Raw genomic sequence first — 23,411 nt, forward strand, 5'->3', positions numbered from 1 at the left:
TCCATTGTAAAGTTAATTTAAGACATGAATCTGAACTGAAGACCTGGGGCAGTATGTATAAAGGTGTCAAAATTCTAAGAATGACGTAATTATACTCCGATACTTGGACTAAAGATTAAGTGTGATTCATAAAGCTTCCTAAGTGTTAAGACTAGGTCTTTGCTCCTAAATTATTTAAGAGTACTGGCGAGGTCTCCTAACCTAGTAAGGATTACAATATGCCAGTGCAGAGGAGAAGACCATGCACTTTCCAAGAATGAAAGAATTTGTTGGAATTATATGATGACAGGGAGTTGATAAAACAAGCATAGTAAGGCAGTTCATTTACTTCCCAACTGACCTTCAAACTTTACGGCAAAAGCAAGAAGCTTTTATGAGAATTGCAGGCTTCCCCGGAGTTGTTGGATCGCTCACATTTGCATAATTTCTCCAACAATAAATGAGGATGCGTACATTTACAGAAAATGTTTCCACAGCATCAATGTTCAAGTTGTGTTTGATGATGCTTACAAGATCCTGGATCTTGTGCCAAAATGGCCAGGGTCAATACATTATTCTCAGGTTCTTCTTGAGAGTGGCCTCACTGGGTTATTTGAACAAAATTATTTTCACCCCTGATGGGTGACTCAAGATACCCTTTAGAACGCTGGCTTCTTACCCCTTAAAGAAGAACACAACGTGAACAGCAGCTCAATTAAAACAGGTACTGTCCAGGAAGAGGCTTCAGGCAAGACACCAATTTTAGTCTAACTTTAGTTTTTGGGTGAACTAACTCTTTAATAAAGACAACATGTTACATGTCCCACCAGAGACAATAATATACTGGATCACTGTTACACCCCAATAAAATATTCATATCACTCTGTCCCATTGACAGCTTTGGGGCTCTCTGATCACTGCCAGGTTCATCTTATACCAACCTACAGGCAAAAACGTATATCTGCTAAACATGTAGTAAAGACTATAAAGAGATGGACCAATGAAACAGAGAGGGTTTTACAAGCCTGTTTCAACTCCACTGACTGGACTGATTTTGAAGCTGCTACCACCAATCTGGGGTGCGTTTCCCAAAACCATAGTTGCTAACCTGTTACCAACTAAGTTGGTTGGCAATGGGAAATTGCATTGCCACCAACAAAGTTGCTAACTTAGTTAGCAACTATGGTTTTGGGAAACGCACCCTATGGTTTTGGGAAACGCACCCCTGGATGAACTCACAGAGACTGTAACATCCTATATTAGTTTCTGTGAGGATACATGCATTACTACCAGGACTTATTTAACATTCAACAATGATAAGCCATGGTTTACAGAAAACCTCAGACATTAGTCAGTCCAAAGAGGATTCCTACAGAAATGGGCACAGTCTTGTACAATCAGGCCATTTTTTTTTTCAACCTTAGATGTATCCTCCTTGTATCTCGGCCAGATATTGTCCAATCCTAACAAACCATGCATCAATGGAAAGCTTATTAATTCAGAAAATTCACTAATATTAAAAAAAAATTGACCCGTATGACTGGTTTTGTGTTCCAGGGTCACATATATTTCTCTGTGTGTTGTTGTTGTCTCTGTGTACTGGAAGCTTGCAGACTCCCTATTGGCTGATTCAAAGACTGAGTCATTAATTTACAACACTTAAGTCAGCTCTTAAGAATCAGTTTACTGAAAGTTGCTTTTAGCCTCTTCATAAAACTATCCTACTCTTAGATAACTCCTACTTGTAACTAATAATTTTTTTGCTCTCAAGTCCAAGCTTAAGACTATCCTTAAGAGAAATTCTATGAAGTTTTATAGTTGAAGATGTCTCCTGACCTAGTTAGGAGTAATAGGGTGGCAGCAAAGAGGAGGAGACAAACACTTTCCAGCGAAGATATGACATATTGGAGTTTTATGATGATATGGAGTTGATACAAACTTGCTTGTCAAGATCAAAAAGTCATGATTTATTTATTTATTTTTGTAACTGACAAAGTGAGAAATGTAATAACCTCTTCCACTCAACAAGTCAGTGCTCTAACTGCCGAAATGTTGTAATTACATTTCTTTGGGTTGGGAAATTGGAAAGATGCAGCAATGTACCGGTGATAACACAGTAAGCAGGGCCTTACATATTGTGGCACTAACACCACCAAACACAACAATGGCCAAAAGGGATGTGTGGATTATTTTAATGTAGTTACATTAAATGACTGCTGTTGTGCTACTGTGACTTAACATGAGCAGGCTCACCATTGGCTGATTAAGAGGTCGAGATCAGCGATTTTGTGTTGACAATCTTTGTAGTCCTTTGTGGTTCACAACACAAGTGTCACCTCAGTCAACACTTAAGAATCAGTCTTAGACTTTACTGAAAGTTGCTTTTAGCTCCTACCCTTAGAGTCCTACTTTTTACTAAGAAATTTTTGACACTTAAGTCAAAGCTTAAGACTGTTTCTGAGAAGTTTTACACATACGTATTCATGACAAATCTAAGTGCTAAGAGTTGCTCCTGGAAACAAAATTCTAAGAAATTTCTTGGGAAAAAAATAAGTGTTTTTCCACTTAAAATTTAAGAAAAGATCCTAGTAAAGAAAAAAGTAATTAAAAAAGCATCTTAACCCTTAAAAGAGCTCTTAAGGTCCAAAATTAGTTAGGAGTACATGACGAGGACTTTTAAGAGGCTTAAGAGTTTCTTTAACAGTGGAAAAAATATTAAGAGTGAGGAGAAATGCATATTTGCACACAATACATGACATTGAGTTAATAAGACACAACACTTTACATCATGTGATCATGTTTGTGACCGATATTATTAGAGACATGCTAACATCTCCGACACGGTTTAAAAATGCCTTAGCATCAGAAATTAAAGTAATAAATACATGAACTACAGCCGCATTCACGCCATCAGCTTTAGGGACTGACAACCCCATTTCCTTTACAGTTTCGAAATATACCATTCAGCAGTTTACTGTAAAGTAAAGAATACTATCTGTATGAATGTGCAATGAGAGTCAAGCCCGCCTATATGCAATTTCCTTCTCTGCATCTCACGCATGACACTGAATTTGAGTCATGCACAGAACACAAAACTGATGGAAACTGCTCCAGTGGAAATCAGTGACTGGATCTAAAACCTTCAGATGCTGCACTGCTTATTTCTCCATCGCTGTAGATTACCCAGAGAGAAACCACAGAAGAGTAGCTCTCTTGCACTGTACTGCAGCTAGATTCTGAGAATGCAATTTTCAGTCCTAAAAATAGACGGGTGTTAGTTCGGTCATAGAATACAGTTTTCACCCCTGTAAATAACTGTATTGTGTGAGCGTTACCATGTTAAGGACTCAAATACAGGACTGACGACCTGTTTCTGCTGCTGTGTGAACATGGCATGCTGTACATTAACATATTTGGTAACTGGAAAAAATGCAACTTTGCAGCAGTGATGATTTTGGTCTGTCATAACTTTATACAAGCAAAGTGATCATATAAACATTTTAGGAACATCATCCTTGGAGAATTACTCATTACTTAAAGGGGTCATATTATGCTTTAGCTGTAATGTTGCTGTTTGAGCATTAAAAAGATCTGCAAAGTTACAAAGCTCAAAGTCCACTTCAAAAGGAGATATTTTATTTAACAGAAATCACTTTTCAAAAACTACAACGAACAACTCGTTTGGACTACAACACATATTTTCCGGGATTTGTTGGGATGAGACTTGGTTGAGCTGCACTAGAGAAGGCAATGAGTTTTATCACTAAGTTGGAGACACGATAGCTTTCCCAATGCATCCGAACTTAGAGTTGTTACAATCATCTGGGTTTAAATTTTTACGCAATATTTCCCAACATTTCCAGACCAGGCACCAAGTGGAACCAATCACTGCACATTTCGTATTTCAGAAGGCGGGCCTTCATTTGATACATTAACTATTCGAGCCCTTCATTCCAGACTGGGAAGAGAGTTGTAATAATGTAAAATATGTGAAAAATACTGTTTTTCGAACAACCTAACATGACGGCCTGTCATAGTACACCCCCAAAACAAAATCTAGACTTTTAAAAGAGCATAACAGGACCCCTTTAAATATGTTAATGACTAATGACTAAATTAATTTAATTAAAAAAATTACTAGATCACTTATTGTATATGTGCTACTTTCTTAATAATCATAATTTAAAAAAAATATTGTTTTACTGTAGAGTCATGTTCAATAGTGGATAACAGCACCCTGTGAAAAAAAACATTTGAGGTTGTAAAAAAAACAAAAAGATTATTGGAGTATGTGTTACATGAACATACAATTTAAGTTCTTCTATGTCAAAACATCATGTTTAATTAAATGTTACTTAGCCTTTTTGTAACCATTTGTGAAACTGAATTGGAATTTCTAAATGAAAACTGTTTAACCAAACATGCTAAAAAAATATTAAAATGTATTTAAAAAAAATTAATAATAAAATAAACATTTTCTCTCTTTAGAGTAAATATATAGAGTGTGGTTTTGTGCTGAGCTCCATCATCAAGGCAACAACTTGCAGGTAAAGCAGCTACTTCTCAATGTAACCAGCTGGAACACAGCATGCTTGATCTGCTTGAAATCTGTTTCTATGGACACTGTTCATTTACCGGACAGACTCCAAATGTTCAAATTCAATATGTACAGACCTGTGTCACACATGAACAACAAATAATCCAAAGGTTGGACTGTAATCACAATCACATCCTAGAGAGGAATAGTAGAAAGAAAACTACCTTGCATGGTCTTTAACAACCTCTACCTCAATAATGAATAAGAAGAAGAGGAAAACATAATAATGCTAATGTTTAAAAAATGGAAATCAAATAAACTGGTAAACTATTAATAATTCAATATTCTCTCTGAATTGTAATAATGCATGAAAGTTCTTACTTCTCATATATCCGTTGGCCTCTCATAAAAACTTTGGCTCCGCTGTCCAATGGAAAAGTTCCGTCGTCCTTCCTGAAACGGTAGAACAGCTTCATATCTTTGAACTCCTTGTGCTCGTCACAAACTGTGAGGACAAACAGATTCAAAACAGGTTTGTTAAGTGCTATCAAGGTAAGTGCTAGATAAAAAGTAAACAATACAAAGGAAGACAATGCTACAAGCAATGGTTTAAATTTCACAGACAATGTAACAGAGATCATGCTTTCTAACTCTGTTGCCATTTATCCTTGATGCTCTTTTCCATATAATGAATGTGAATGGGGACTTGGCCTCTATAGGCTCTAAAAGAAAAAGAAAAGAAAATATCACCCTAAAAATATGATAAATTCTCACTGTGAATACTGTGATACTGTCTACTGCCTTTAGGCTGTTATTCATTGGCCTTCCTACATTGAAACCAACTTATGTAGATAGAATTACTTAAATCTGTTCATCAACATGCTGTAGCTATTGAATGGCTTCAGAGCACTTGTAATACAGTGCACAATTCTAATGGACCACTATTATGATATCTTTATTAAGTTTTTTTTTTTTTTTTTGGAGTTCGACAGCCTCAGTCCCCATTCACATTCATTATATAGAAAACTATGGAAGCCCATTTCTGCCACTAAATAAAAAATAAAACCAGGCAATTGCGACTTTTTTTATCTTACAGTTCTGACTTTTTTTCACAGAACTGTGTGATAAAAACTCGCAATTCTGACTTTTTTCCCTCAGAGTTACAAAAATTGTGTGATATAAACTCGCATTCGCTAGTTATAAAGCGAGATATGATCTCAGAATTGTGAGGGAAAAAAAGAAAGTCATAATTGCGAGATATAAACTTGCAGTTGTGAGAAAAAACTTAGAATTGCGAGTTTATATCTCACAATTCTGACTTTATAATTCGCAATTTTGATTTTATAACTCGCAATTTTGACTTTATACCTCGCATTTTTTACTTTATTACTCGAAATTGCGTGGTCATATCTCACAATTCTGAATTAATAATTCGCAATTGGGTGTTATAAAGTCAGAACTGCAAAATACTCAAAAGTTGCAATAACCTTGTTTTATTTTTTATTTGGTAGCTCAAACGGGCTTACATAGAAAACGGTAATCAGGACAATGGAATGACATGAGTAAATAATGACAGAATGTTTAATTTTGGGTGAACAATCCCTTTAATATAGTGGAATACAAATATAGGAATTCAAGTACAGCATGTGGTGGACAAACCCACCATGGTGAAGGATGCTCTGGTCAAGAAGTTTCTGCATGATCGTGATGGCAGTCTCTCTGTCAGATGCTTCTTTGTGCTCAATTAGCCAATCAATGATCTCCTTGGCTACGAAGCAGTTTGGGTAGGTGCGGAGATGATGCCTCCTGTCTTTGATCAACTTAGCCTCATGGAGCCGTAGCCTGGAAAAGAGGAAATAAATCAGATCAACAGCCATCTTTCCACCTTTTTGGTGTGAATTCTCCATTCAGAAACCAGCATTGAATAACAAGCAATACAAAACCCGTAACTTCATGACACACTTTTTAAAACTGACCTCCATACCTACATTTACATGGCTATATCTTTCCTAGGTCAATCCATGAATATTCAGCCTAAAATAACTTTCTGATTTGTCTTAAAAAGTAGAACAGATACAAAAACAGACAAATGACATAGAATGAGACAATTATGACCTGGAGATTCATATTCCTGTCACCTAATGTGTGATGTGTTTAAACTAGCCTTGAGTTTTGTCAAAATTCAGGTTCCAACATGTGGCTTTTGTCTATTATGTCTTGGGTCAATATCATAATTGGACTGGATTTGTCTAATTATTTGATGTCCAGTCCGTGTGAATTAAATGCTTTAAACTTTTGACTTGTGATTTCAAATTATGCTGCATTTTATGCATTTGCCCACTGTCATATACATGTAATTTTCACTGCGTGCTGGTATGTATTATAATCCGTAATTATGTCCCCACTGAATGCAACAAATGCCTCGTTTGTAATGGGATTTATTGTAATTGCCTTGTCCTGCCGGTGTTCTGACCGGGACACGCATTACAGTATAGTAAGGGGCAAAACATTTCAGTCACCCACTTGAGGCATTTGGCCAATCACAACGCAGTGGATAATTGGCCAATCAGAGCACACCTCGTTCTTTCAGACTGATGAGCTATGTAAAAAACAACAGGTTTTAAAAATGCGGAGCATTGAAGAGAAACAATAATGTACAGTATGTGGAAAATAATGTGGGTTTTTTTCTTTTACCTTAAACCGCAGAAACACATTTCATTGCACAAAATAAACAAAATAATGTTCTTTTTAGCAACATCATATGTCCCTTTCAAGGAATTTATGATGACCATGCCAAACCTTTTTTGTAATTTTTTTACCCTCATGTCATTTAAAACCAGCCTTTCTTTCTTCTACAATGGAAGTCAAAGGAATCTGGAATGTTCTCAACCCCAATGACCTGCATTATATAGACAAAAACAGTTCAAAATATCTTCTTTGGTGTTCTGAACAAAAAAGAAAGTCATAGAGCTTTGGAACAACATTTGGTTGAGTAAATAATGACATAACTGTCATTTGTGGTGAACTGTCCCTTTAAGAGCTATTTTAATTCGTTCATCACCACAAGAACAGAAACTACAGTTAACCATAAAAAGTTCTCAAAGTTTGCTGGCAAAGGTTACACACCCCGTAACTGTTTCCAAATCTATCCTGCTTTAAAGACCTCAAGCATATAAAGCATCAGACAAGAAGACTGCATCATGCACTTATAATAAACAGAACAATAATGTGTGTTGGCAGGGACACTGATGAAGTTATTGCTATCGTTATCTTCATGTATATCATTTTTTATGTAACAGGGCCTTTACACCCCATCTGAATTAAAAATGAAAATGCCATAACAACACAGGACTGTTGAGAAATTAATTAGCAATTTTTGTATTTTAGTAGCACTAAAATACTAAAACGGAATACTAAATAAACTGAAACTAGAGAACTCAATCAAACTAAAACAAACAGCAATACAGTGTTTGCCTGTCAGCAAACTGAACTAAATTCTGTTTTGACTACCAACAGCAGATCTAGATAAGATAGAGTTAACCTGACAGCCCAACATCTGAATCAGGTACACTTGAGCTGAGTAAAATGTGGGCCTGCTGATTGTAATACTGATTATACAAACCTGAGTCAGTGTACAGAGCAAAGTGATACCAGCAATGAGCAGACAAAACTGGTTCACTGTGACCTACAACAAAAGAACCAGTCCTATGAATCTGATATTCCCACACAACTAGGAAATAAAATCTTTCTCTCATCCACCAAATGATGTCTTTACCTTCAGGGGGTCTGTTAGAGGTCCCTTAACATCATCATCATTATTATTATTATTATAATACGCACCTGAAACTAAAGCACATTCAGGACACTGAAGGTGAAATCCTGTGAAATGAAACTGCTTGTAGATGAGGTTTAAATAATAAGTTGCTAGATATTGTAATGCTGAAAAAAACTTCTGTGTCATGTACTGGGATTCAGCAATCATTAATCAGATGTATGGACTAAACACCTTTCTGCTTCATTCACTTTCACTTCACAGTTCACCGCAAACAGAGCAGCTGTCTGGAAAAGTGCAGAGGTCCGACCAATGTTCACCAGTCAGTTATATTATGCATGAAAACTCACGGTTGTGATCAACTGCAAACAATTGTATTTTTCAGTGTGATAGAAGACTCTCTCCAGCAGATTCATAGAGGACATTCCATTCTTAGGGTGTCTTTTGTGTACCTTATGAATGTAAGTGTAAACCAAGACTTTAAAAAGAAAAGATAAAGAAAAACACTTTTCTAACAGTTGTTGGTAGCCACTGACTTCAACAGTATTTTTATTTTTTCCAGACTATGGAAGTCAATGGCTACCGGCAACTGTTTGGCTACCAACATTCTTCAAAATATTGAATTGTCATTTCTGGAAAAAACACTTAAATGACCGGATAAGCCTCCCAAACATCACTGGGGAAAAAGTCTGACATTATTAGTCATGACAATATGAACTATTATTTTTGAATGGAATATTGCAGTGTTTTTGTAAATGATGTATCTGTGCAAATCAGTGTATATATATGTATATATATATATATATATATATATATATATATATATATATATATATATATATATATATATATATATATATAGTGCCACATTTAAAGATATCGACTGGTAACGACGGGATGGGAGAAACCAGTGACGTCACACGCTTGCAGCTTCATTCATTTAAATGGTTTCGTTCACACAATAAGGGCCATCAGGCTCTTAAACTCTAAACCCGCTTCCTAACATCCTCATGCCCCCACTTAATGTTCACTTTATCATTTTCACTTTATTCACTACCTCAAATTGACACACTACAGTGTCACCCTGTTTGCACATTTGCTCCTTGTACATTCCTGTGTATCTTAATATTTAAGAATACAGTAAAATGCATATATGCACATTGTACATCTCTGTACATCTTAATATTTAAGACTACAGTTTACATTCATGCACATTATTTTGGGTTCTATATTTAATTCTACAATATATATTTTTTATATTTTATTCTTATATTTTTATTGTTTACTTTTATTTCATTCTTACATAGATATATTTATGTATATTTTCATCTGTGTTGTTTTCTTTAATAATTGCACTGTCCATGGAGCGGACCTGACTAACATTTCACTGCTGGTTATATGTGCTATATATAATTTTGTATGTGACGAATAAAAATATTGAATCTTGAATCTTCTGGTTTTGACGCGTCGCGTCGGTGAAATTGAGGTGTCAAGCCGCACCTACCGTAACTGTTCTCCTGTAACGAGGACTTCGGCCATGCGCTCCAGCTCAGCAGCTTTCTTCTGCATGGTGTTCCCGATGCCCTCCATCTCTGACAGCGAAGCTGAATATAAAATCATACACGCAAATGTGACAAATAAGCATTTGGAAGAGAAAAGCGCTGTTTGCGAAATAACCTGACACGCACAGCGTGCTTGAGTTTGTATTGGGTGTAACGTTACAGAACACGCCTCTCATATGGCAGACTGGCGTGATGACTGTTATGACACCCTTTTAATATTTGAGGTAGACGGACTGCCCAGTTGAATGGAATTAAGTGAAAACACAGCAGCATGTTATTATTATTACTATTGTTGTTGTTGCTATTTTACATTTGCAATAGGGCTAATTCCTCCAAATTATTAAAATCAGTCTCCGTAATGTAATAGCATCGAAATAAACACGCAGTGATACGAAGGAGAAAACATTGTTTACCTTATTAGTTCCGATGAAGAGACGTCAGACTGATCCGAATTTATGTTTGGAGAGAAATAGCAGCGATGTCACGTAAAGAACATCACTGTTCAGCTGATCACAGGTCAAAACGACTCGAAATAACTTTGTCTTTTGTGCGAAACCAAGTGCCCTTAGTCATCAGTACATCCAGACCATGCTTTTAAATGCACACGGACCGTAAACTGCAATAGATTACACCGACGCTTCAAACAGCAGATTATTCCTGAAGACAGACTCGGGGCGATTCGTTTTCTTCATGCTATTGTGGATTGTTTACTGCTGTCCACTGAAAGCACGTTACTGCCATGTTGCGAGGCGAGTCTACTTGACCATCCTCAGTCAGAGGGGTGTTCACCATGAGGGGCGGAGCCTGGAGTAGACCACTTTACTTTACTGCCGAATACTCATGTAAACACCCAGCAAAACCCATGTTAAACTCGTACAGCGGTGTGAATGTAACAAAATATGCAGATAATATTACAATATGACATTATATACGTTAGTCTCGAACATTAAAATAAAACAATAAAACAATATTTAATATAATTAAAACTTCTATTTTAATTTAATTTACTTTAAAATTAAATAAAAATAAAAAGTAATATCAGATGCAAAATAAATACGATCAACAATAAAAAGTCTAATTTTTTAAAATGTAGAACACATAAAAAGATACATTAATGTATGCATTAGCAAACATTTTACAGTCCCAGACCTATATTTAAAAATCTTACATCTAAAAATCTATATTTAATTATGTAAAAAAAAAGAATATAAATTATTGCATTTTAAGATAAACACAAACCATTTTAATGCATGTTTATTGTGTGATTATTTGTGACTGATTATATTTATTTATTTATTATAATAACAAAACAGTCCTCAGCTGCTGTGTCATATGTCAGCCACAACAAACCCCCTTAAAGTTTTTCTAAAATAAGTTTACGTTTATCAAGGGCAACAGTGTCAACGACGAGCATACATTTTGAGATAAAACATGGGACGTCATCATGTATACAGAAAACAGTAAACGTCTCTTTGGGACATGATACTGTATGGATTTGGTGTCCAATGGCTCTGCACATTTTTGTGAGCATCAAACAACAACAGAAAAGCACGCGGCCAGTAAATGAAAACGTGTCATACAGCGTCCTCTAATGGAAAAGTGACGTTTACACATGTTCACGGGTCCGCGTGAACGCGTTCATTGGCTGTTACTGCTGTCAATCAACATTTTCTTCCGGCCGAAATATTGCAGGAAGGTTAAGTGCTGACAACAGCTGAAGTCTATATGTTGAGTCGACTTGGATTAACCAAATACTGACAGCATGAGGACATTAGAAGAGGTTCAAGCCACAATACAAATCGCTAAAGTAAAAGAAGAGGACCTGCAGCCCGTAAGTTACTGTCTTTCTTTCGGAGACAATGTATAGTCAGGCGACTAACTGTCTCATGGAGCTGGATGATACACTTTGCAAACACATTGAAGCAGGCAAGAGGTAACGTTAAGTTAGTTATTACTACTTCCCTTTAAGCTGAAAGACTTACCATCTCAGTATTATCAATTTAGCCAGAAATTAATTTGAAAACCGTTTGAGTTAAATAGAGTGTTGTGGAATCATTCGTCTGTCGTGATGTCTGGATTTCTCATTAGTCTAATAATCAGAGGCGATAAAGACGAGCATGCGGTTCTGTGCTGTGAAGACGAGACACGTCAAATCTGCTGCTGTTTGTCCCTGGATGTAAATCTCCAGACCAGCTAGCTGCCTGACATCTCAGCATCTCCTCAACTCATGCATGCACAGGTGACTGGGGAAGTCTTTCCTAAAGATGGGAATTTATCCTTTGTTGATGTGATTTTTTTCCTCTAATAACTTTTTTTTATTTCTCAGGTCTGGGGGGTTTCAGATTGTTACTGGGAGCTGAGAAGGCAGAGACCGAGGTTAAAGAAGTTGAAGAAACTTCTGATGGAGAATCCGTATGACGGTCCAGCGGTGGGCATGCAGGAGGAGGCACCTGGACCAAAGGTATGCCACTTCTCTTTAGAGGTGGTTAGTAGTTATTAACTTTTACTTAATACATGTTCAATTTAGGTGTTTTGGGGTCTACATTTCCTTTATTATTTAATTAACAATCACATTAACAGTGCTTGTGCTTCTTTGTCCAAAACTGACATCAAATTTTTTTGTTTTGTTTCATTTTCTTAGTACACTATGAATGACCTCCTCGAGAGCATACAAGCAAGCAGAGAAGAAATCGTGGCACATCTTCAAAATGTCCATGCCTGTGAAATCGACGGTGAGCTAATCAGATCCATCTCCTTTAAACATGTAAAAAAAAAAAAAAATGATATTTGGAAAAGAGGACCCTAAAACCATAAGATATTTATTGGATATGAAAATATTTGGGAGAATCTGTGGAGACATTAAATTATTTAGATTTGTGGGGGGACTCTCAGAATTGGGGCAGACGGCCCGCACTTTGTTGCTGGTTATTATTATTGTTATTATTTTAATGTACTTTTTTAATTTTTATTCTAAAGTTATCATTTAATTGAAAAATATTTTTTTTACATTGTAAAGCTCTTGTTGTGCATCTTATCCTATAGACCCAATAAGCTGTTAAACTCAGACCTGTGTTTGTAGGATTCTGAAGGGTCCTGGACTTTGATTATGAGATGAAGCTCCTGGGTCATGTGACCCAGCTGGTGTACTCTGAGTCTTGGTCTTTCAGCAAAGTTCCTCTCAGTGTCTGTCTGGAAGAGCTGGGATCCCTTGAGCCTAAGTGAGTTATGATGAAATATTAGTAAAATTATGAAAAACAGTAGATCATCCAAAAGGCTATTTTTACATTCTACATTTTGCTTGTTCTCTGATCAGAGCCATGGTAGAACACTGTCTAAACTGTTATGGAAGACGCTACAGTATTAAAGGTCAGTGTTGTTGTTTTTTAATACTAGCTGTGCATTATGAATTCAATGGATGAAGGACCCTTTATCTTGTCTTTTCACTTGTTTGTGTTTACCCATTCCTTTTAGATGGTCAGCTGATGTATGCACTGGATGAGGACAAAGTATGTAGGGCCACAGCTCAGCTGCTCCTGCAAAATGCTGTGAAGTTCAACCTGTCGGAGTTCCAGGAGGTTTGGCAGCAGAGTGTTCCCGAGGGAATGAGTGCTAGCCTGGATCAGCTCCAGGTGAGGACCCCAGCTTATACACACAGAGAGCAGTAACCACGTTAGTCGGACACTAACACGTGGTCTAACAGCTGCACCATGCTAAATGTCTAAATTTCCAAGTATGTTTACACTCCCAAAGATTGAGATTGATTTGTCTTGGTGAAACAAGTAGTTTCCAGTGCATGCATACATTGTATGTACAATTTTAATAAAACAAATAAATCAGTGGTATGTTTATTATTATGTAAATTAATATGGGATATTTCATGTGTAAATATCCATGTTTTGTGTCATTCAGGGTTTAGCTCTGTTAGACCGAAGCACTAAACCAGAGACCATCTCGCTGCTGCGGGTAGAAGATCTGCCTGAGGACACACTGGAGCGATTCAACAGCCTCTTCAGCCTGAGAGAAAAATGGACACAAGATGATATCGAACCCTACATACAGTACATATATTGATATTCAAACTCTTTGAATCCTATATTAATAAAAAAAAGCAGTTTTTGAATCCTACAAACAATAAAAAAGCAGTGTAGGGCTGCAACTAGCAATTCATTTGATAATCGTTTATTCTGTTGACTAGGGATCGACCGATATGTGATCGATACGGGCTGCCGATTTACTTGAGCCAATATTTGGAGCTGATATTGCTTTTCTCCCTCAATTTACATCATAAAAATGGCACGATGATACCAAATGTTACAAGTCTCAATTTAAAAAAGGAACATTTATTGAGCTTAATATAGATGAGTGTACTGCATATGGTTAACTGTGCAAGAGTAAAAGGCTTTCATCAACATCTACAACACAGCCTTGATGATGCATTGTTTGCTGACATATTACAATCAGGTCATCACTAAATGTCCTGACTGTCAACACATGTAAATAATTTAACAAAACAATAAACCTAAAAAGTAGCCATTGAAATAAAGTGTTTGATTTGTAATTTAAGACTGTCATGGTTTACATTTTCTACATAAAATAAAATGTGCATGTCTAAGTAGGGTTGGGTATCGTTATTTTTAATAAATATTATTTATTTATTTTAATAATAAAAAGAAATGGGGGGGGGCAAATATTTGAAGAATAAATATTTATTCCTTTTATTCTTGCCAATTTTAATGAATAACCAATAAAATGGCTAAAGTGAAAGGAGTCTCTTCAGATAAAGATTGTGTTAATTACATTACTCCAGTAGGTGGCAAAAATCGACTGTTATTTTTGTATTATTATTATTTAATAATTTATTCAAGAAAATGTAAGAGATTCATAAAAAACAACAGTGAATCATCCATTAATTAAACAGGAATTTATGAATGAGACTGAATAAATTTTAAACGTGTTTGAATTAATGATTCAAATTAGTATTTTTTTTTAAATAGACTGGAACATGTTATGCTGTGTAGTTGTCAGATATATGTAATCGTGATCTCCATTTTAAACAAAACAAAAACGATTTAAAACCAAATAGATTCTCAGTTTATGAATTTGGGGCCGTTCACATATCGCATCTAAAAATGCTCTCTCCTTTACTTTACTTACTCTGAATTTGTTCAGCTACCATCATGGAGCAGGCCCCTGATCTACATGTGTCAGGTAAGCAATGTCTACTAAATATAAACTCCAGGGGCCTGTACCATGATGGTAGCTGAACAAATTCAGAGTTACAGGATTAGTTTTGAGTTGACAAAACCAAACCTCTCCAATCCGGCTTTGTTGGTACCATGATGCTGTTCATCAACTTTCTTTGTCAACTCAGGCTTTGATCCTGAGTTTGTGGAGCGTGTGCACATGAATGTGTGAAATCACTGGCGAACAGCCAATCACGAGCCTTGCAATACAAAGCAAGTTTAATTTACTTCTCGGTTAAAGGTTTTGCTAAAGGTTAAGAGATTATATGAATAATGAAGGAGGACTAATAAAATACATGATCTTGCTCCATCAGTGTAGTCACAAGTGGAACTTGTTAACTTAGTTTACACATTTGAAAATATATAGTGATAGAGACTTGAACATGTAAGTTCAGATTTGTAATTTTTAAAACAGTGCAATCTTTTGATACTACAGCTTATTACATGATCTGTATACATTCATATTTATATAAAATAATTTATAATAACTGTTAAACTAAAATTGCTTGTTTGTAAGAGATAAATAATAATATGAATCACAATAATTATATAAATCATAAAATGACTCAGTTATTACCATTAAAGCCAGACTTCTATTTTTTTTTTTTTTTTAATTAAGCAGAAGTGACCTTTAATTTGGAGCAAGATAAACTGGAGTGACTTTGTGTCAGACATGTGTCACTTCTCTCACATCTGATTGGTTCACCTTCAGTTTGAGATCTCTAACCCAGAACATAACCTGCCCCTGAGCAGGTTAGCCATGCAGCGTAAGATACCATGGCAACGAACACCGATTAAAGCCGAGCTACTTTCATAGTACCTAAAACCCAGGGTTGGTGGAAACTAAGCTGAAACATAGCTGGCTAGCCACCTAATCCAGCTTCATGGTACTGGCCCCAGGCTGTCTATGGTTTTGTCAGATGTTGTCAACATCAGTACATCATATTCATAAAAGCGGCCGTTTGTTTGCATGCTTTGTTAAATATACAAATTCAAAAGCATAGATGTTTTACTATATAATAAATGATACATTGATCATAATGAATTAATTTATCAGGACCCAAAATTAATCACACAGAAATAAATGTATTTATATTTTATTTATTTATTTTTAACGCTTATGAAAATAGCCTGCGTATTCACTCGAGTCCGTTTCTGTTTATTTGTAGTCACGGTTGCCTATACGTCACATTTAGAATAAATGAAAATATCTCTATTTTTATAAAAGCTCCCGAACAAAAACATTATAATATTTTTATGATATTACGTGGAGCCATAACTCTTGAGACGAGATTTATGACAGATAATATAAGTTACTAAATAATTACACGATTGAGATAGAGAATAAGAAGCTGACGTCTGATTTCTTCAAGCGGTCATATTTATCATGTTTACTATGATAACGTTAATGTTTAGCGTGCATAGTCTTTTACATTGCTTGTAAATATTTCTTCCTTGTATGGTGATTATAATCCAAATCTGATCGGATCGCGTTATTTCAAACACTCGCTGCTGACTGAAAGTGAGTTTTGAGCAACTTATTTTAAAAAGTTTTTAATGCTGGTGTTAAAGCTGTTATCTTTCTGAAATGATCCGCAGCGCTGAGCTCTGAGATACTCCGCTGTTCAGAACCACTCCTCTAGCCCCAGCTGGCCCGCTTTAGCCCAAGGTTTTCATCTGGCCAAAAAACCCTGGCTGTTGGCCCCGAGGAAGCTCCGGCGAGGCACGATCAAGCATCGGAAGTGACAGTGGAAACACGACTGGCACTGGCACACACTAGCACACCCGGTTTAAGCTCGACAGTGGAAACGCGGCTAATGACATGACTTGCAGTACCTTTCTGCTCCTTTATCTATACCTGGCCAACACAATTTTGACCAGAAATGTTGTTTATGGCCCACAATTCCTAAATGTCCTTCTTGAGCCAATGCCCTGGGTTGTAACACTTTTGCTAACATTATTCATGATCCATGGATGACCAAATGACCAATGTAGCACAGCTTGTTGGCTTTTGGAGTTTTTTCAGTCTTTGAAGTTTCGTCTAACAATCTTGACGGGGGTCTGCAATATTTTACTTTCCATGTAGGTAAGTGATTCTGAAATTGTAGGGCTGTGATCGAAGAACCCACCATTCTATCCGGGCACAGGGCTTATTGCAGGACTGTATATGGTTTCTAGTGGATTGTTGTCAGTGACCAGTTCAAATTCTAGGCCATAAATGTAAGCTTGCAACCTCTCACTTGCCCACATGAGCGACAGGGCCTCTTTTTCTGTCTGGGAATATCTGCATTCACAGTCTGTTAGATAATGACTAATTTAGCATCTTGGCACTGTGCTTCCTTTTTGGATCTCCCAGCCCCACTGGGCTTTTATCCGCTATCACTTTGGTCAGTGCATCTTTAGCAAAATATGCTAACATGTTTTTGCTTCATTTTTTTGTGTGTATGTCAAGCACCACAGTGAGGGATGAATCTGCTGCTGTAACCTACCAGACCTAGTAAGCTTCTGACCTCTTATATTGTCTTTGGCTCTATGAATATTTGTTTGCTCATGTTGACACTCCTAATTGAGGTTGTAGATAGAGTGTCAAAGGTCCATTTGAGAGATAGGTGGTGGTAATGCACTTATAAGTCTGCAATCCGCCGTAATGCAAGAAGAAGAAGAATGCCTCACATGCTTGCCGCTGTGAAGCTCGTTCACAAGAGTTCTAGCAGTTCGGACAATGTGTGAATCAGAGGTAAAAAAAAAAAAAAAAAACTACATAAATACTGTTTAGTTTCTTGCACAGACTGATCGTTTTGTGTCTTTACACATCAATGTATCGTTACGAGATGGTTTCCTCCATATACAGTAACTTACACAATTCTTTTTTGGATTATTTGTGCAACACAGTTTGGAAAAACGATTCTTTTTTCATTACATATAAAGGCTACTTAACCTCACGCAGGGCAAATTTAGTCTGCCTAAATTATCTTTGTGTCCACATCTGTATCTTATAACATCTCTTATCTGATTTCCTGTTTCTGCTTCAAACCCGCAGTCTTTTGCAGCTTGCTGCAACGGAGAGGTGCAAATTGTTGTACTGTTGTACCATCTCACCTGTTTTCTGAGTCAACTTGTGAAATGCTTTCCAGGCTAATACTGCATTGACCTGGGCCACAAAATAGAAGTTCAAAGCAGTCACCGCAGCAGGTCTGCGCTGGCCATCGGGAGCACCAGGAGAATGTGGCTTCGTTGCTGATTTGGCCCACTGCCCACTGTTTTTTTCTCAATTATATGTTATTATTTTATATTATTGCCTGACCTGAGTAAAGTTATCATTGGTGAGTGTGACATTCTATAATAAATTATTATCTGAAAAACGAGGATGATTAATTACCATTCCTCACTTAAGACTATACAATACGTATGATGGATATGAAAGATACGTGTCAGAAAAGACATTCATAAAGTAAATGAATACAATTTTTAAATGCATGTTACATTGCATCACTTCTCTTAAGGTGCTCTGTATTCATGTGGTGAACTTTTCAAAAACAGACTGTAACCCATAAAATAATTTAAATAAGGCCAAATATAATTATTAAAATATCCAAAATAAGTATAATATTTTGTGAGAAAGGTATTTAAAAAAATGACAGACACATGTTAAGAATGTACATTTTTATTTAAAAAATGATAGAAATAATGAGGCAAAAGTGCATAGAAAGCAATATATGACAGAATTAATTCTTTATGGATATCAGCAGACATCCTCACATTACAGCAGTTTCAACTTTCATTAGATAGAAATAAAAGGAGCAAAGCTACAAAGTAACATCCAGACATCACACTTTTGCAGGACATGTCTAGATATGAAACAGCTCCTCAAAAGGAATAAAGCTTGTATTTGCCATTGCTTTACTGCAGTCTGGTTTGTTATTATCTGGTGTAGCATACTTTTTATTTGCCTCAAAATGAACAGGTCGACATTCATTTTTAATTTTATTACAGCCAAGAATAACATGCTGGTTCTCAACTTTGACTTTCTTGACTTGATTCCTATTGTTGATCTTAACAGTAAAGAACTTGAAAGGCTTTTTGCTGATGCAGAGGTCTCCTTCATACATCTTTCCTCCTGATGAGCACACAGCTAACACCCGTCTTGCTTCTCCGTAGGGAAAGAATGACTGAGTCGGCCTGTCCCAGGTTTTGATTCTGTCAATGAACTTCTGCCATTCTCTTTTGTGTGAATTTGTTGGTGTGCCTTTACGCAAGTGATGGTTAAGGAAAGTATCAAACGCATTCTGGTTCTTCGCTTCTGTGCAGGGCTGAGGTGGATGCAGCATGTCCAGCTCACACATACAAGTGTGGAGCGACACAGCCAAGAAGATCATGAACGACAGCATTTTTAGGATCTGAGGACGTTTGTGTAAATGCAAAAATGTAATTATTTCATAATGCAGATTTGAATACAGTGCAACTTTAAATTGGTTATTTTAATGAATCCAACAATAGAAAGACTCATTCTTACAGCAATAATAATAATAATAATAATACCATAAAACAACAGACATACAAGTAATTAGAAAAAAAGGTATCACCATACTGTGATAAGTCCTTGTGTCCAGTCAGATGCTTGTCAGTGCTTTGACTCAAGTTCAGAGTTATATAGGTGTGCTGTGGGGAAAACAATGCTGGCAGTAGGAAGTGGCTAACCATCTTTGAGCTTCTCTTCACACTTTAAAAATGAGCATTGAGGCTTTAATTTGTAAAAGAAGTGTTAAAACATATATTTAACCAATCTGAAACATAAATTCACAAGTGCAATTTCACACTCCCAATAACAGGAAATGAAGAAAAAGAAAAGAAAAAGAAAAACACAGAAAGCATAAAGAAGCTATTTCTTTTTGAGGTGTATCACCATTTAGGTGAAGTCATGCAGCAGATCTCGAACTGAGATGGTTTCAATGTAGATTTGACTTGCACAGAAAATCTGTTTGTGACCGACAACAATTTTGAAAAACAAGGATAAAACTAGTAATAAAAAAAATGAGAATATTATAAGAATAATAAAAATGCATAATAAATATTTACCAGATAAAATTTTTTATAATTTAATAAAAAAAACTGGTGCGTGTGTGGGGCTTCAAGTTTCTAACCACATCATGACTGGTGATGCTTGTGGTCTTTCTCTGAAGCTTGCAACAAAGGTAACCTCAAATTTTATTTTCTTTCTCTCTTTCTTTAATTAAAGCAGTATAGATTTAAGAATCAACTATCATGGTTTTATGATGACTTTTTGTTGTGATCTTAGACTTTAATAAACATTTTGTTAGCACTTTATTTTACATTCCTGTTCCCCATGTACATACTACTGTATGTACTTATTATAGTAATTAAAATAACTATGTGATAACTGGGTACTTACCCTAAACCTACCTCTAAACCTAACCCTACCCCATGTAGTTCTCTTGTATTACCAGAATGTTCTTAGATAAATACACTGTAAGTACACTGTAAGTACATGTTAGTACATGTAGTGTAAAACAACCAAAATTTTGCACGGATAAACAAACTTTTGGATCAGGAGAGCTCTAGTTGTCTGCTTCTTTCCACACAATGGTTCCCCTCATCATTTCATCATCAAAAAGTGAAAGCAGTGCAAATGTAAGGGTTCATCTAACAGCTGATGTGGTAGTAACATACATTTTCATTCTCACATTGCTGTTGGCAGTTAAAACCAGTTTAACTCTGACTCAGTGGAGAATCACACGTCATGCTTGAGGTTTCAAGAGGAAGAAAATTGCGAGTGTGCAGTTTGCACCATAACCTAGTTCTAAAGGGTGGGGGTCTCTGTGTGGCCCAGTAGGTCATGTTCTCTAATAGATTACTTATTCCATTATTTGCAGTTTGGCACTATAAAATGAGTCGATCATAACTATCAGTGATTTATAAAACTCATTGACCACTTCCATTTATTTTAATTTGTTTGCACATACACATTATGTATTTTTTCAAATATAAATCTCAAGATGATATTTCACCCGAATTAAAAGATAAACATTAAATAAAAAAATAAAAAGATGTTACATAGATTAAAAATAATTGCCCACTTCCTGATATCCTTCCTACCATTTAACTACATAAACCACACACAGAAGAGAATCAGCCAAGTAAAAAAAAAGTGTCCTACAACTGATTTTTGTTCTTTATTTAAAAACTGTTGTTGTCATATGTTATAGCTTCCAATATATATCAGAATGAACACAGTACATTCACTAATGTCAAAATACTGATAGTGAGAGCTGAAAGTTCAATACATTTTGAAGCAAAATGCTAATCATTTAATTGTGATGCAATCTTGAATCTCATCAGGTCTTAAATTGTGTTTAGTGTACAGAGGGCTACTAAACAATCTATATATAGCCATTACATATCAGATAAATAGAACTGAAAGAGTTAAAGATAAATAGACATTTAGTAAAAGAAAGGGTGGTGTCCCACTTCCTGTAGATCTCAGTCTTCAAGACCACCAGCTGTATAAGTAATCATGCATACCAGAAGTAAAGATCTGACTGTGTCTGGTGGGTCTGTACACTTCTCACAATATGGTAATATCGGCTGTTTCTAATTATGCACTGAATAGATCTGTATGTGTGATAGGATTTTTTTAATAAGTTAAATGATCAAAGCTTGGAAGTTAGTGGGCATCTGTGATTTCGTCAACTGTTGATGGATTGAACTGATTGATTTCACTTTTTCTGCATTTACACAAACATCTTCAGGCATTGCTTCTGTCCTTCGTGATCCTCTTGACTCTGACATTCCACGCTTGTCTGAGTGAGCCAGACATGCTGCACCCGTCTCAGCCCTGCACCAGAGGAGAAAACAAGAATGCTTACAACACTTTTCTTAAACGACACGTACGTGAAGGCACACCAACCGATCTGAAAAAAGAAAACTGGGAGAAGTTCATTGACCGCATCGGCACCTGGAACAGGACGACTCAGTCATTCTTTCCCTTCAGTGAGAAAACCAGTGTGGAAGCTGTGTGTTCATCAGGAGGACAGGTGTGTGAGCGCAACCTCTGCATCAGCAAGAAGTCTTTTTCCTTCATCACTGTAAAGATTGACAGTAAAGAGAAAAAAATCAAAAGTGTCAAGCGTCAGAAACAGCATGTTATTCTTGCCTGTGATAAATTTGGAGACAAATGTCTCCCTGATCATTTTGAGGCAAATCGAAAAAAATGTAAACCAAATAACAACAAACCAGACTGCGGTAAGCTGAATCGCAATTCTGATTATGAAAAAATGTTTCCATGGCTGTAATAGAAGACAAATGACCTGCAGAACTGCAGAAAACTGCTTTTTCTGTGGGTTGATGAAATTGTTAATGTTGAAAAATATAAATAAATGTCACACATACATATAACAACTTTCTTGCTTATATTATGTTTCAGCTACAGGTTTTCTTGTTCAGAACACATTAAATTAGTTTCAGGAGAGACAAACCAGCACCTACAAATCTCCACAGAGAGTTTGGTTTTATTTTAAATACATGTATTGTATAAATACATGTATTTATAATTTCTTGCAAAAGTAGCCTATACATAACGGGCTCCAAAATATATCACCGCCCTGCCGGACAGTCATTCTTGAACAGTGATTTAAAATTCCTAACTTGATTCGCTTTGTTCACTCGCTTGAAGGGGTGAAACGGACCGTAGTTGATCGTTTGCACTTGTTTATAAATCTTGTCGATTCAAACGTTTCAAACAATTCGCGCGCATTTGGAGATACGCGCACACATTCAAAGCACGCGCTGAGAGCGTTTCAGACCATGCGCGTACACATGAATGATTGATTCATCTTTCGCTTATCCTAGCTTCTGAATGAACACATACACACAAAATTATCTCAAAATAATTGTCTCTGCAAGTATTCTCGCAAACACAGTCGATTATGTCTTAAGTGAATGTATACAGTGGCTAAAGAAATCTCCTGTGCATTATTATATTGGATCTGTGCACTTGGTCTTAAAGGGGCAGCAGCCTTTAAATACCCGCTGTTCCATTAGTGGCACCTGCTGTCAGAGAGTGTCATTTGGATAGTAATTCATATGGTTTCCTCTGATTTAAAACAGAGCACCAACAAATCTTTTGTTTAAATTGAGATATTTATTTTAGTTGTATGATTTTTTATTTGATTTAGGATGTTTAAAAATTTCAAGTTCGTTTTATTAGTTAACATTTCAATTTCACAACGAAATATGCAGCATTTTGTCTTTTGTCTAATAATAAAAGGATTCATTTTCATTTATAATTTGTCTTAAATCTC

General features: G+C 36.1%; 1 protein-coding gene, 1 long non-coding RNA gene and 1 pseudogene across 3 annotated transcripts in view; 1 reads left to right on the forward strand and 2 right to left on the reverse strand.

The window, feature by feature from the left end:
- The window catches only part of LOC113059907 (DEP domain-containing mTOR-interacting protein-like), a 31,615-nt gene extending 20,981 nt beyond the window's left edge, over positions 1–10,634 (reverse strand). The window contains exons 1-4 of one of the 2 annotated variants that reach the window (XM_026228580.1): positions 10,264–10,634; positions 9,793–9,892; positions 6,180–6,358; positions 4,898–5,021 (exon numbers count right to left, since the gene is read on the reverse strand). In XM_026228580.1, the coding sequence (XP_026084365.1) occupies positions 4,898–5,021; positions 6,180–6,358; positions 9,793–9,878 (389 nt within the window). In that variant the 5' untranslated portion in view covers positions 9,879–9,892; positions 10,264–10,634. Of the gene's footprint in view, positions 1–4,897; positions 5,022–6,179; positions 6,359–9,792; positions 9,924–10,263 lie in introns of those variants that run through there. The other variant, XM_026228578.1, reaches the window with a different exon arrangement.
- A 775-nt stretch (positions 10,635–11,409) lies between these two features.
- On the forward strand, positions 11,410–14,466 carry LOC113059908 (sister chromatid cohesion protein DCC1-like; annotated as a pseudogene).
- Positions 14,467–21,674: 7,208 nt separating this feature from the next.
- The window catches only part of LOC113059625 (uncharacterized), a 9,543-nt gene continuing 7,806 nt past the window's right edge, over positions 21,675–23,411 (reverse strand). The window contains exons 2-3 of the long non-coding RNA XR_003278110.1: positions 22,067–22,194; positions 21,675–21,946 (exon numbers count right to left, since the gene is read on the reverse strand). This is a non-coding gene — a long non-coding RNA (uncharacterized LOC113059625). The remainder of the gene's footprint in view (positions 21,947–22,066; positions 22,195–23,411) is intronic.

The sequence above is a fragment of the Carassius auratus genome, chromosome 41, assembly GCF_003368295.1.
Source record: "Carassius auratus strain Wakin chromosome 41, ASM336829v1, whole genome shotgun sequence".
NCBI classification, from domain to species: Eukaryota; Metazoa; Chordata; class Actinopteri; order Cypriniformes; family Cyprinidae; genus Carassius; species Carassius auratus.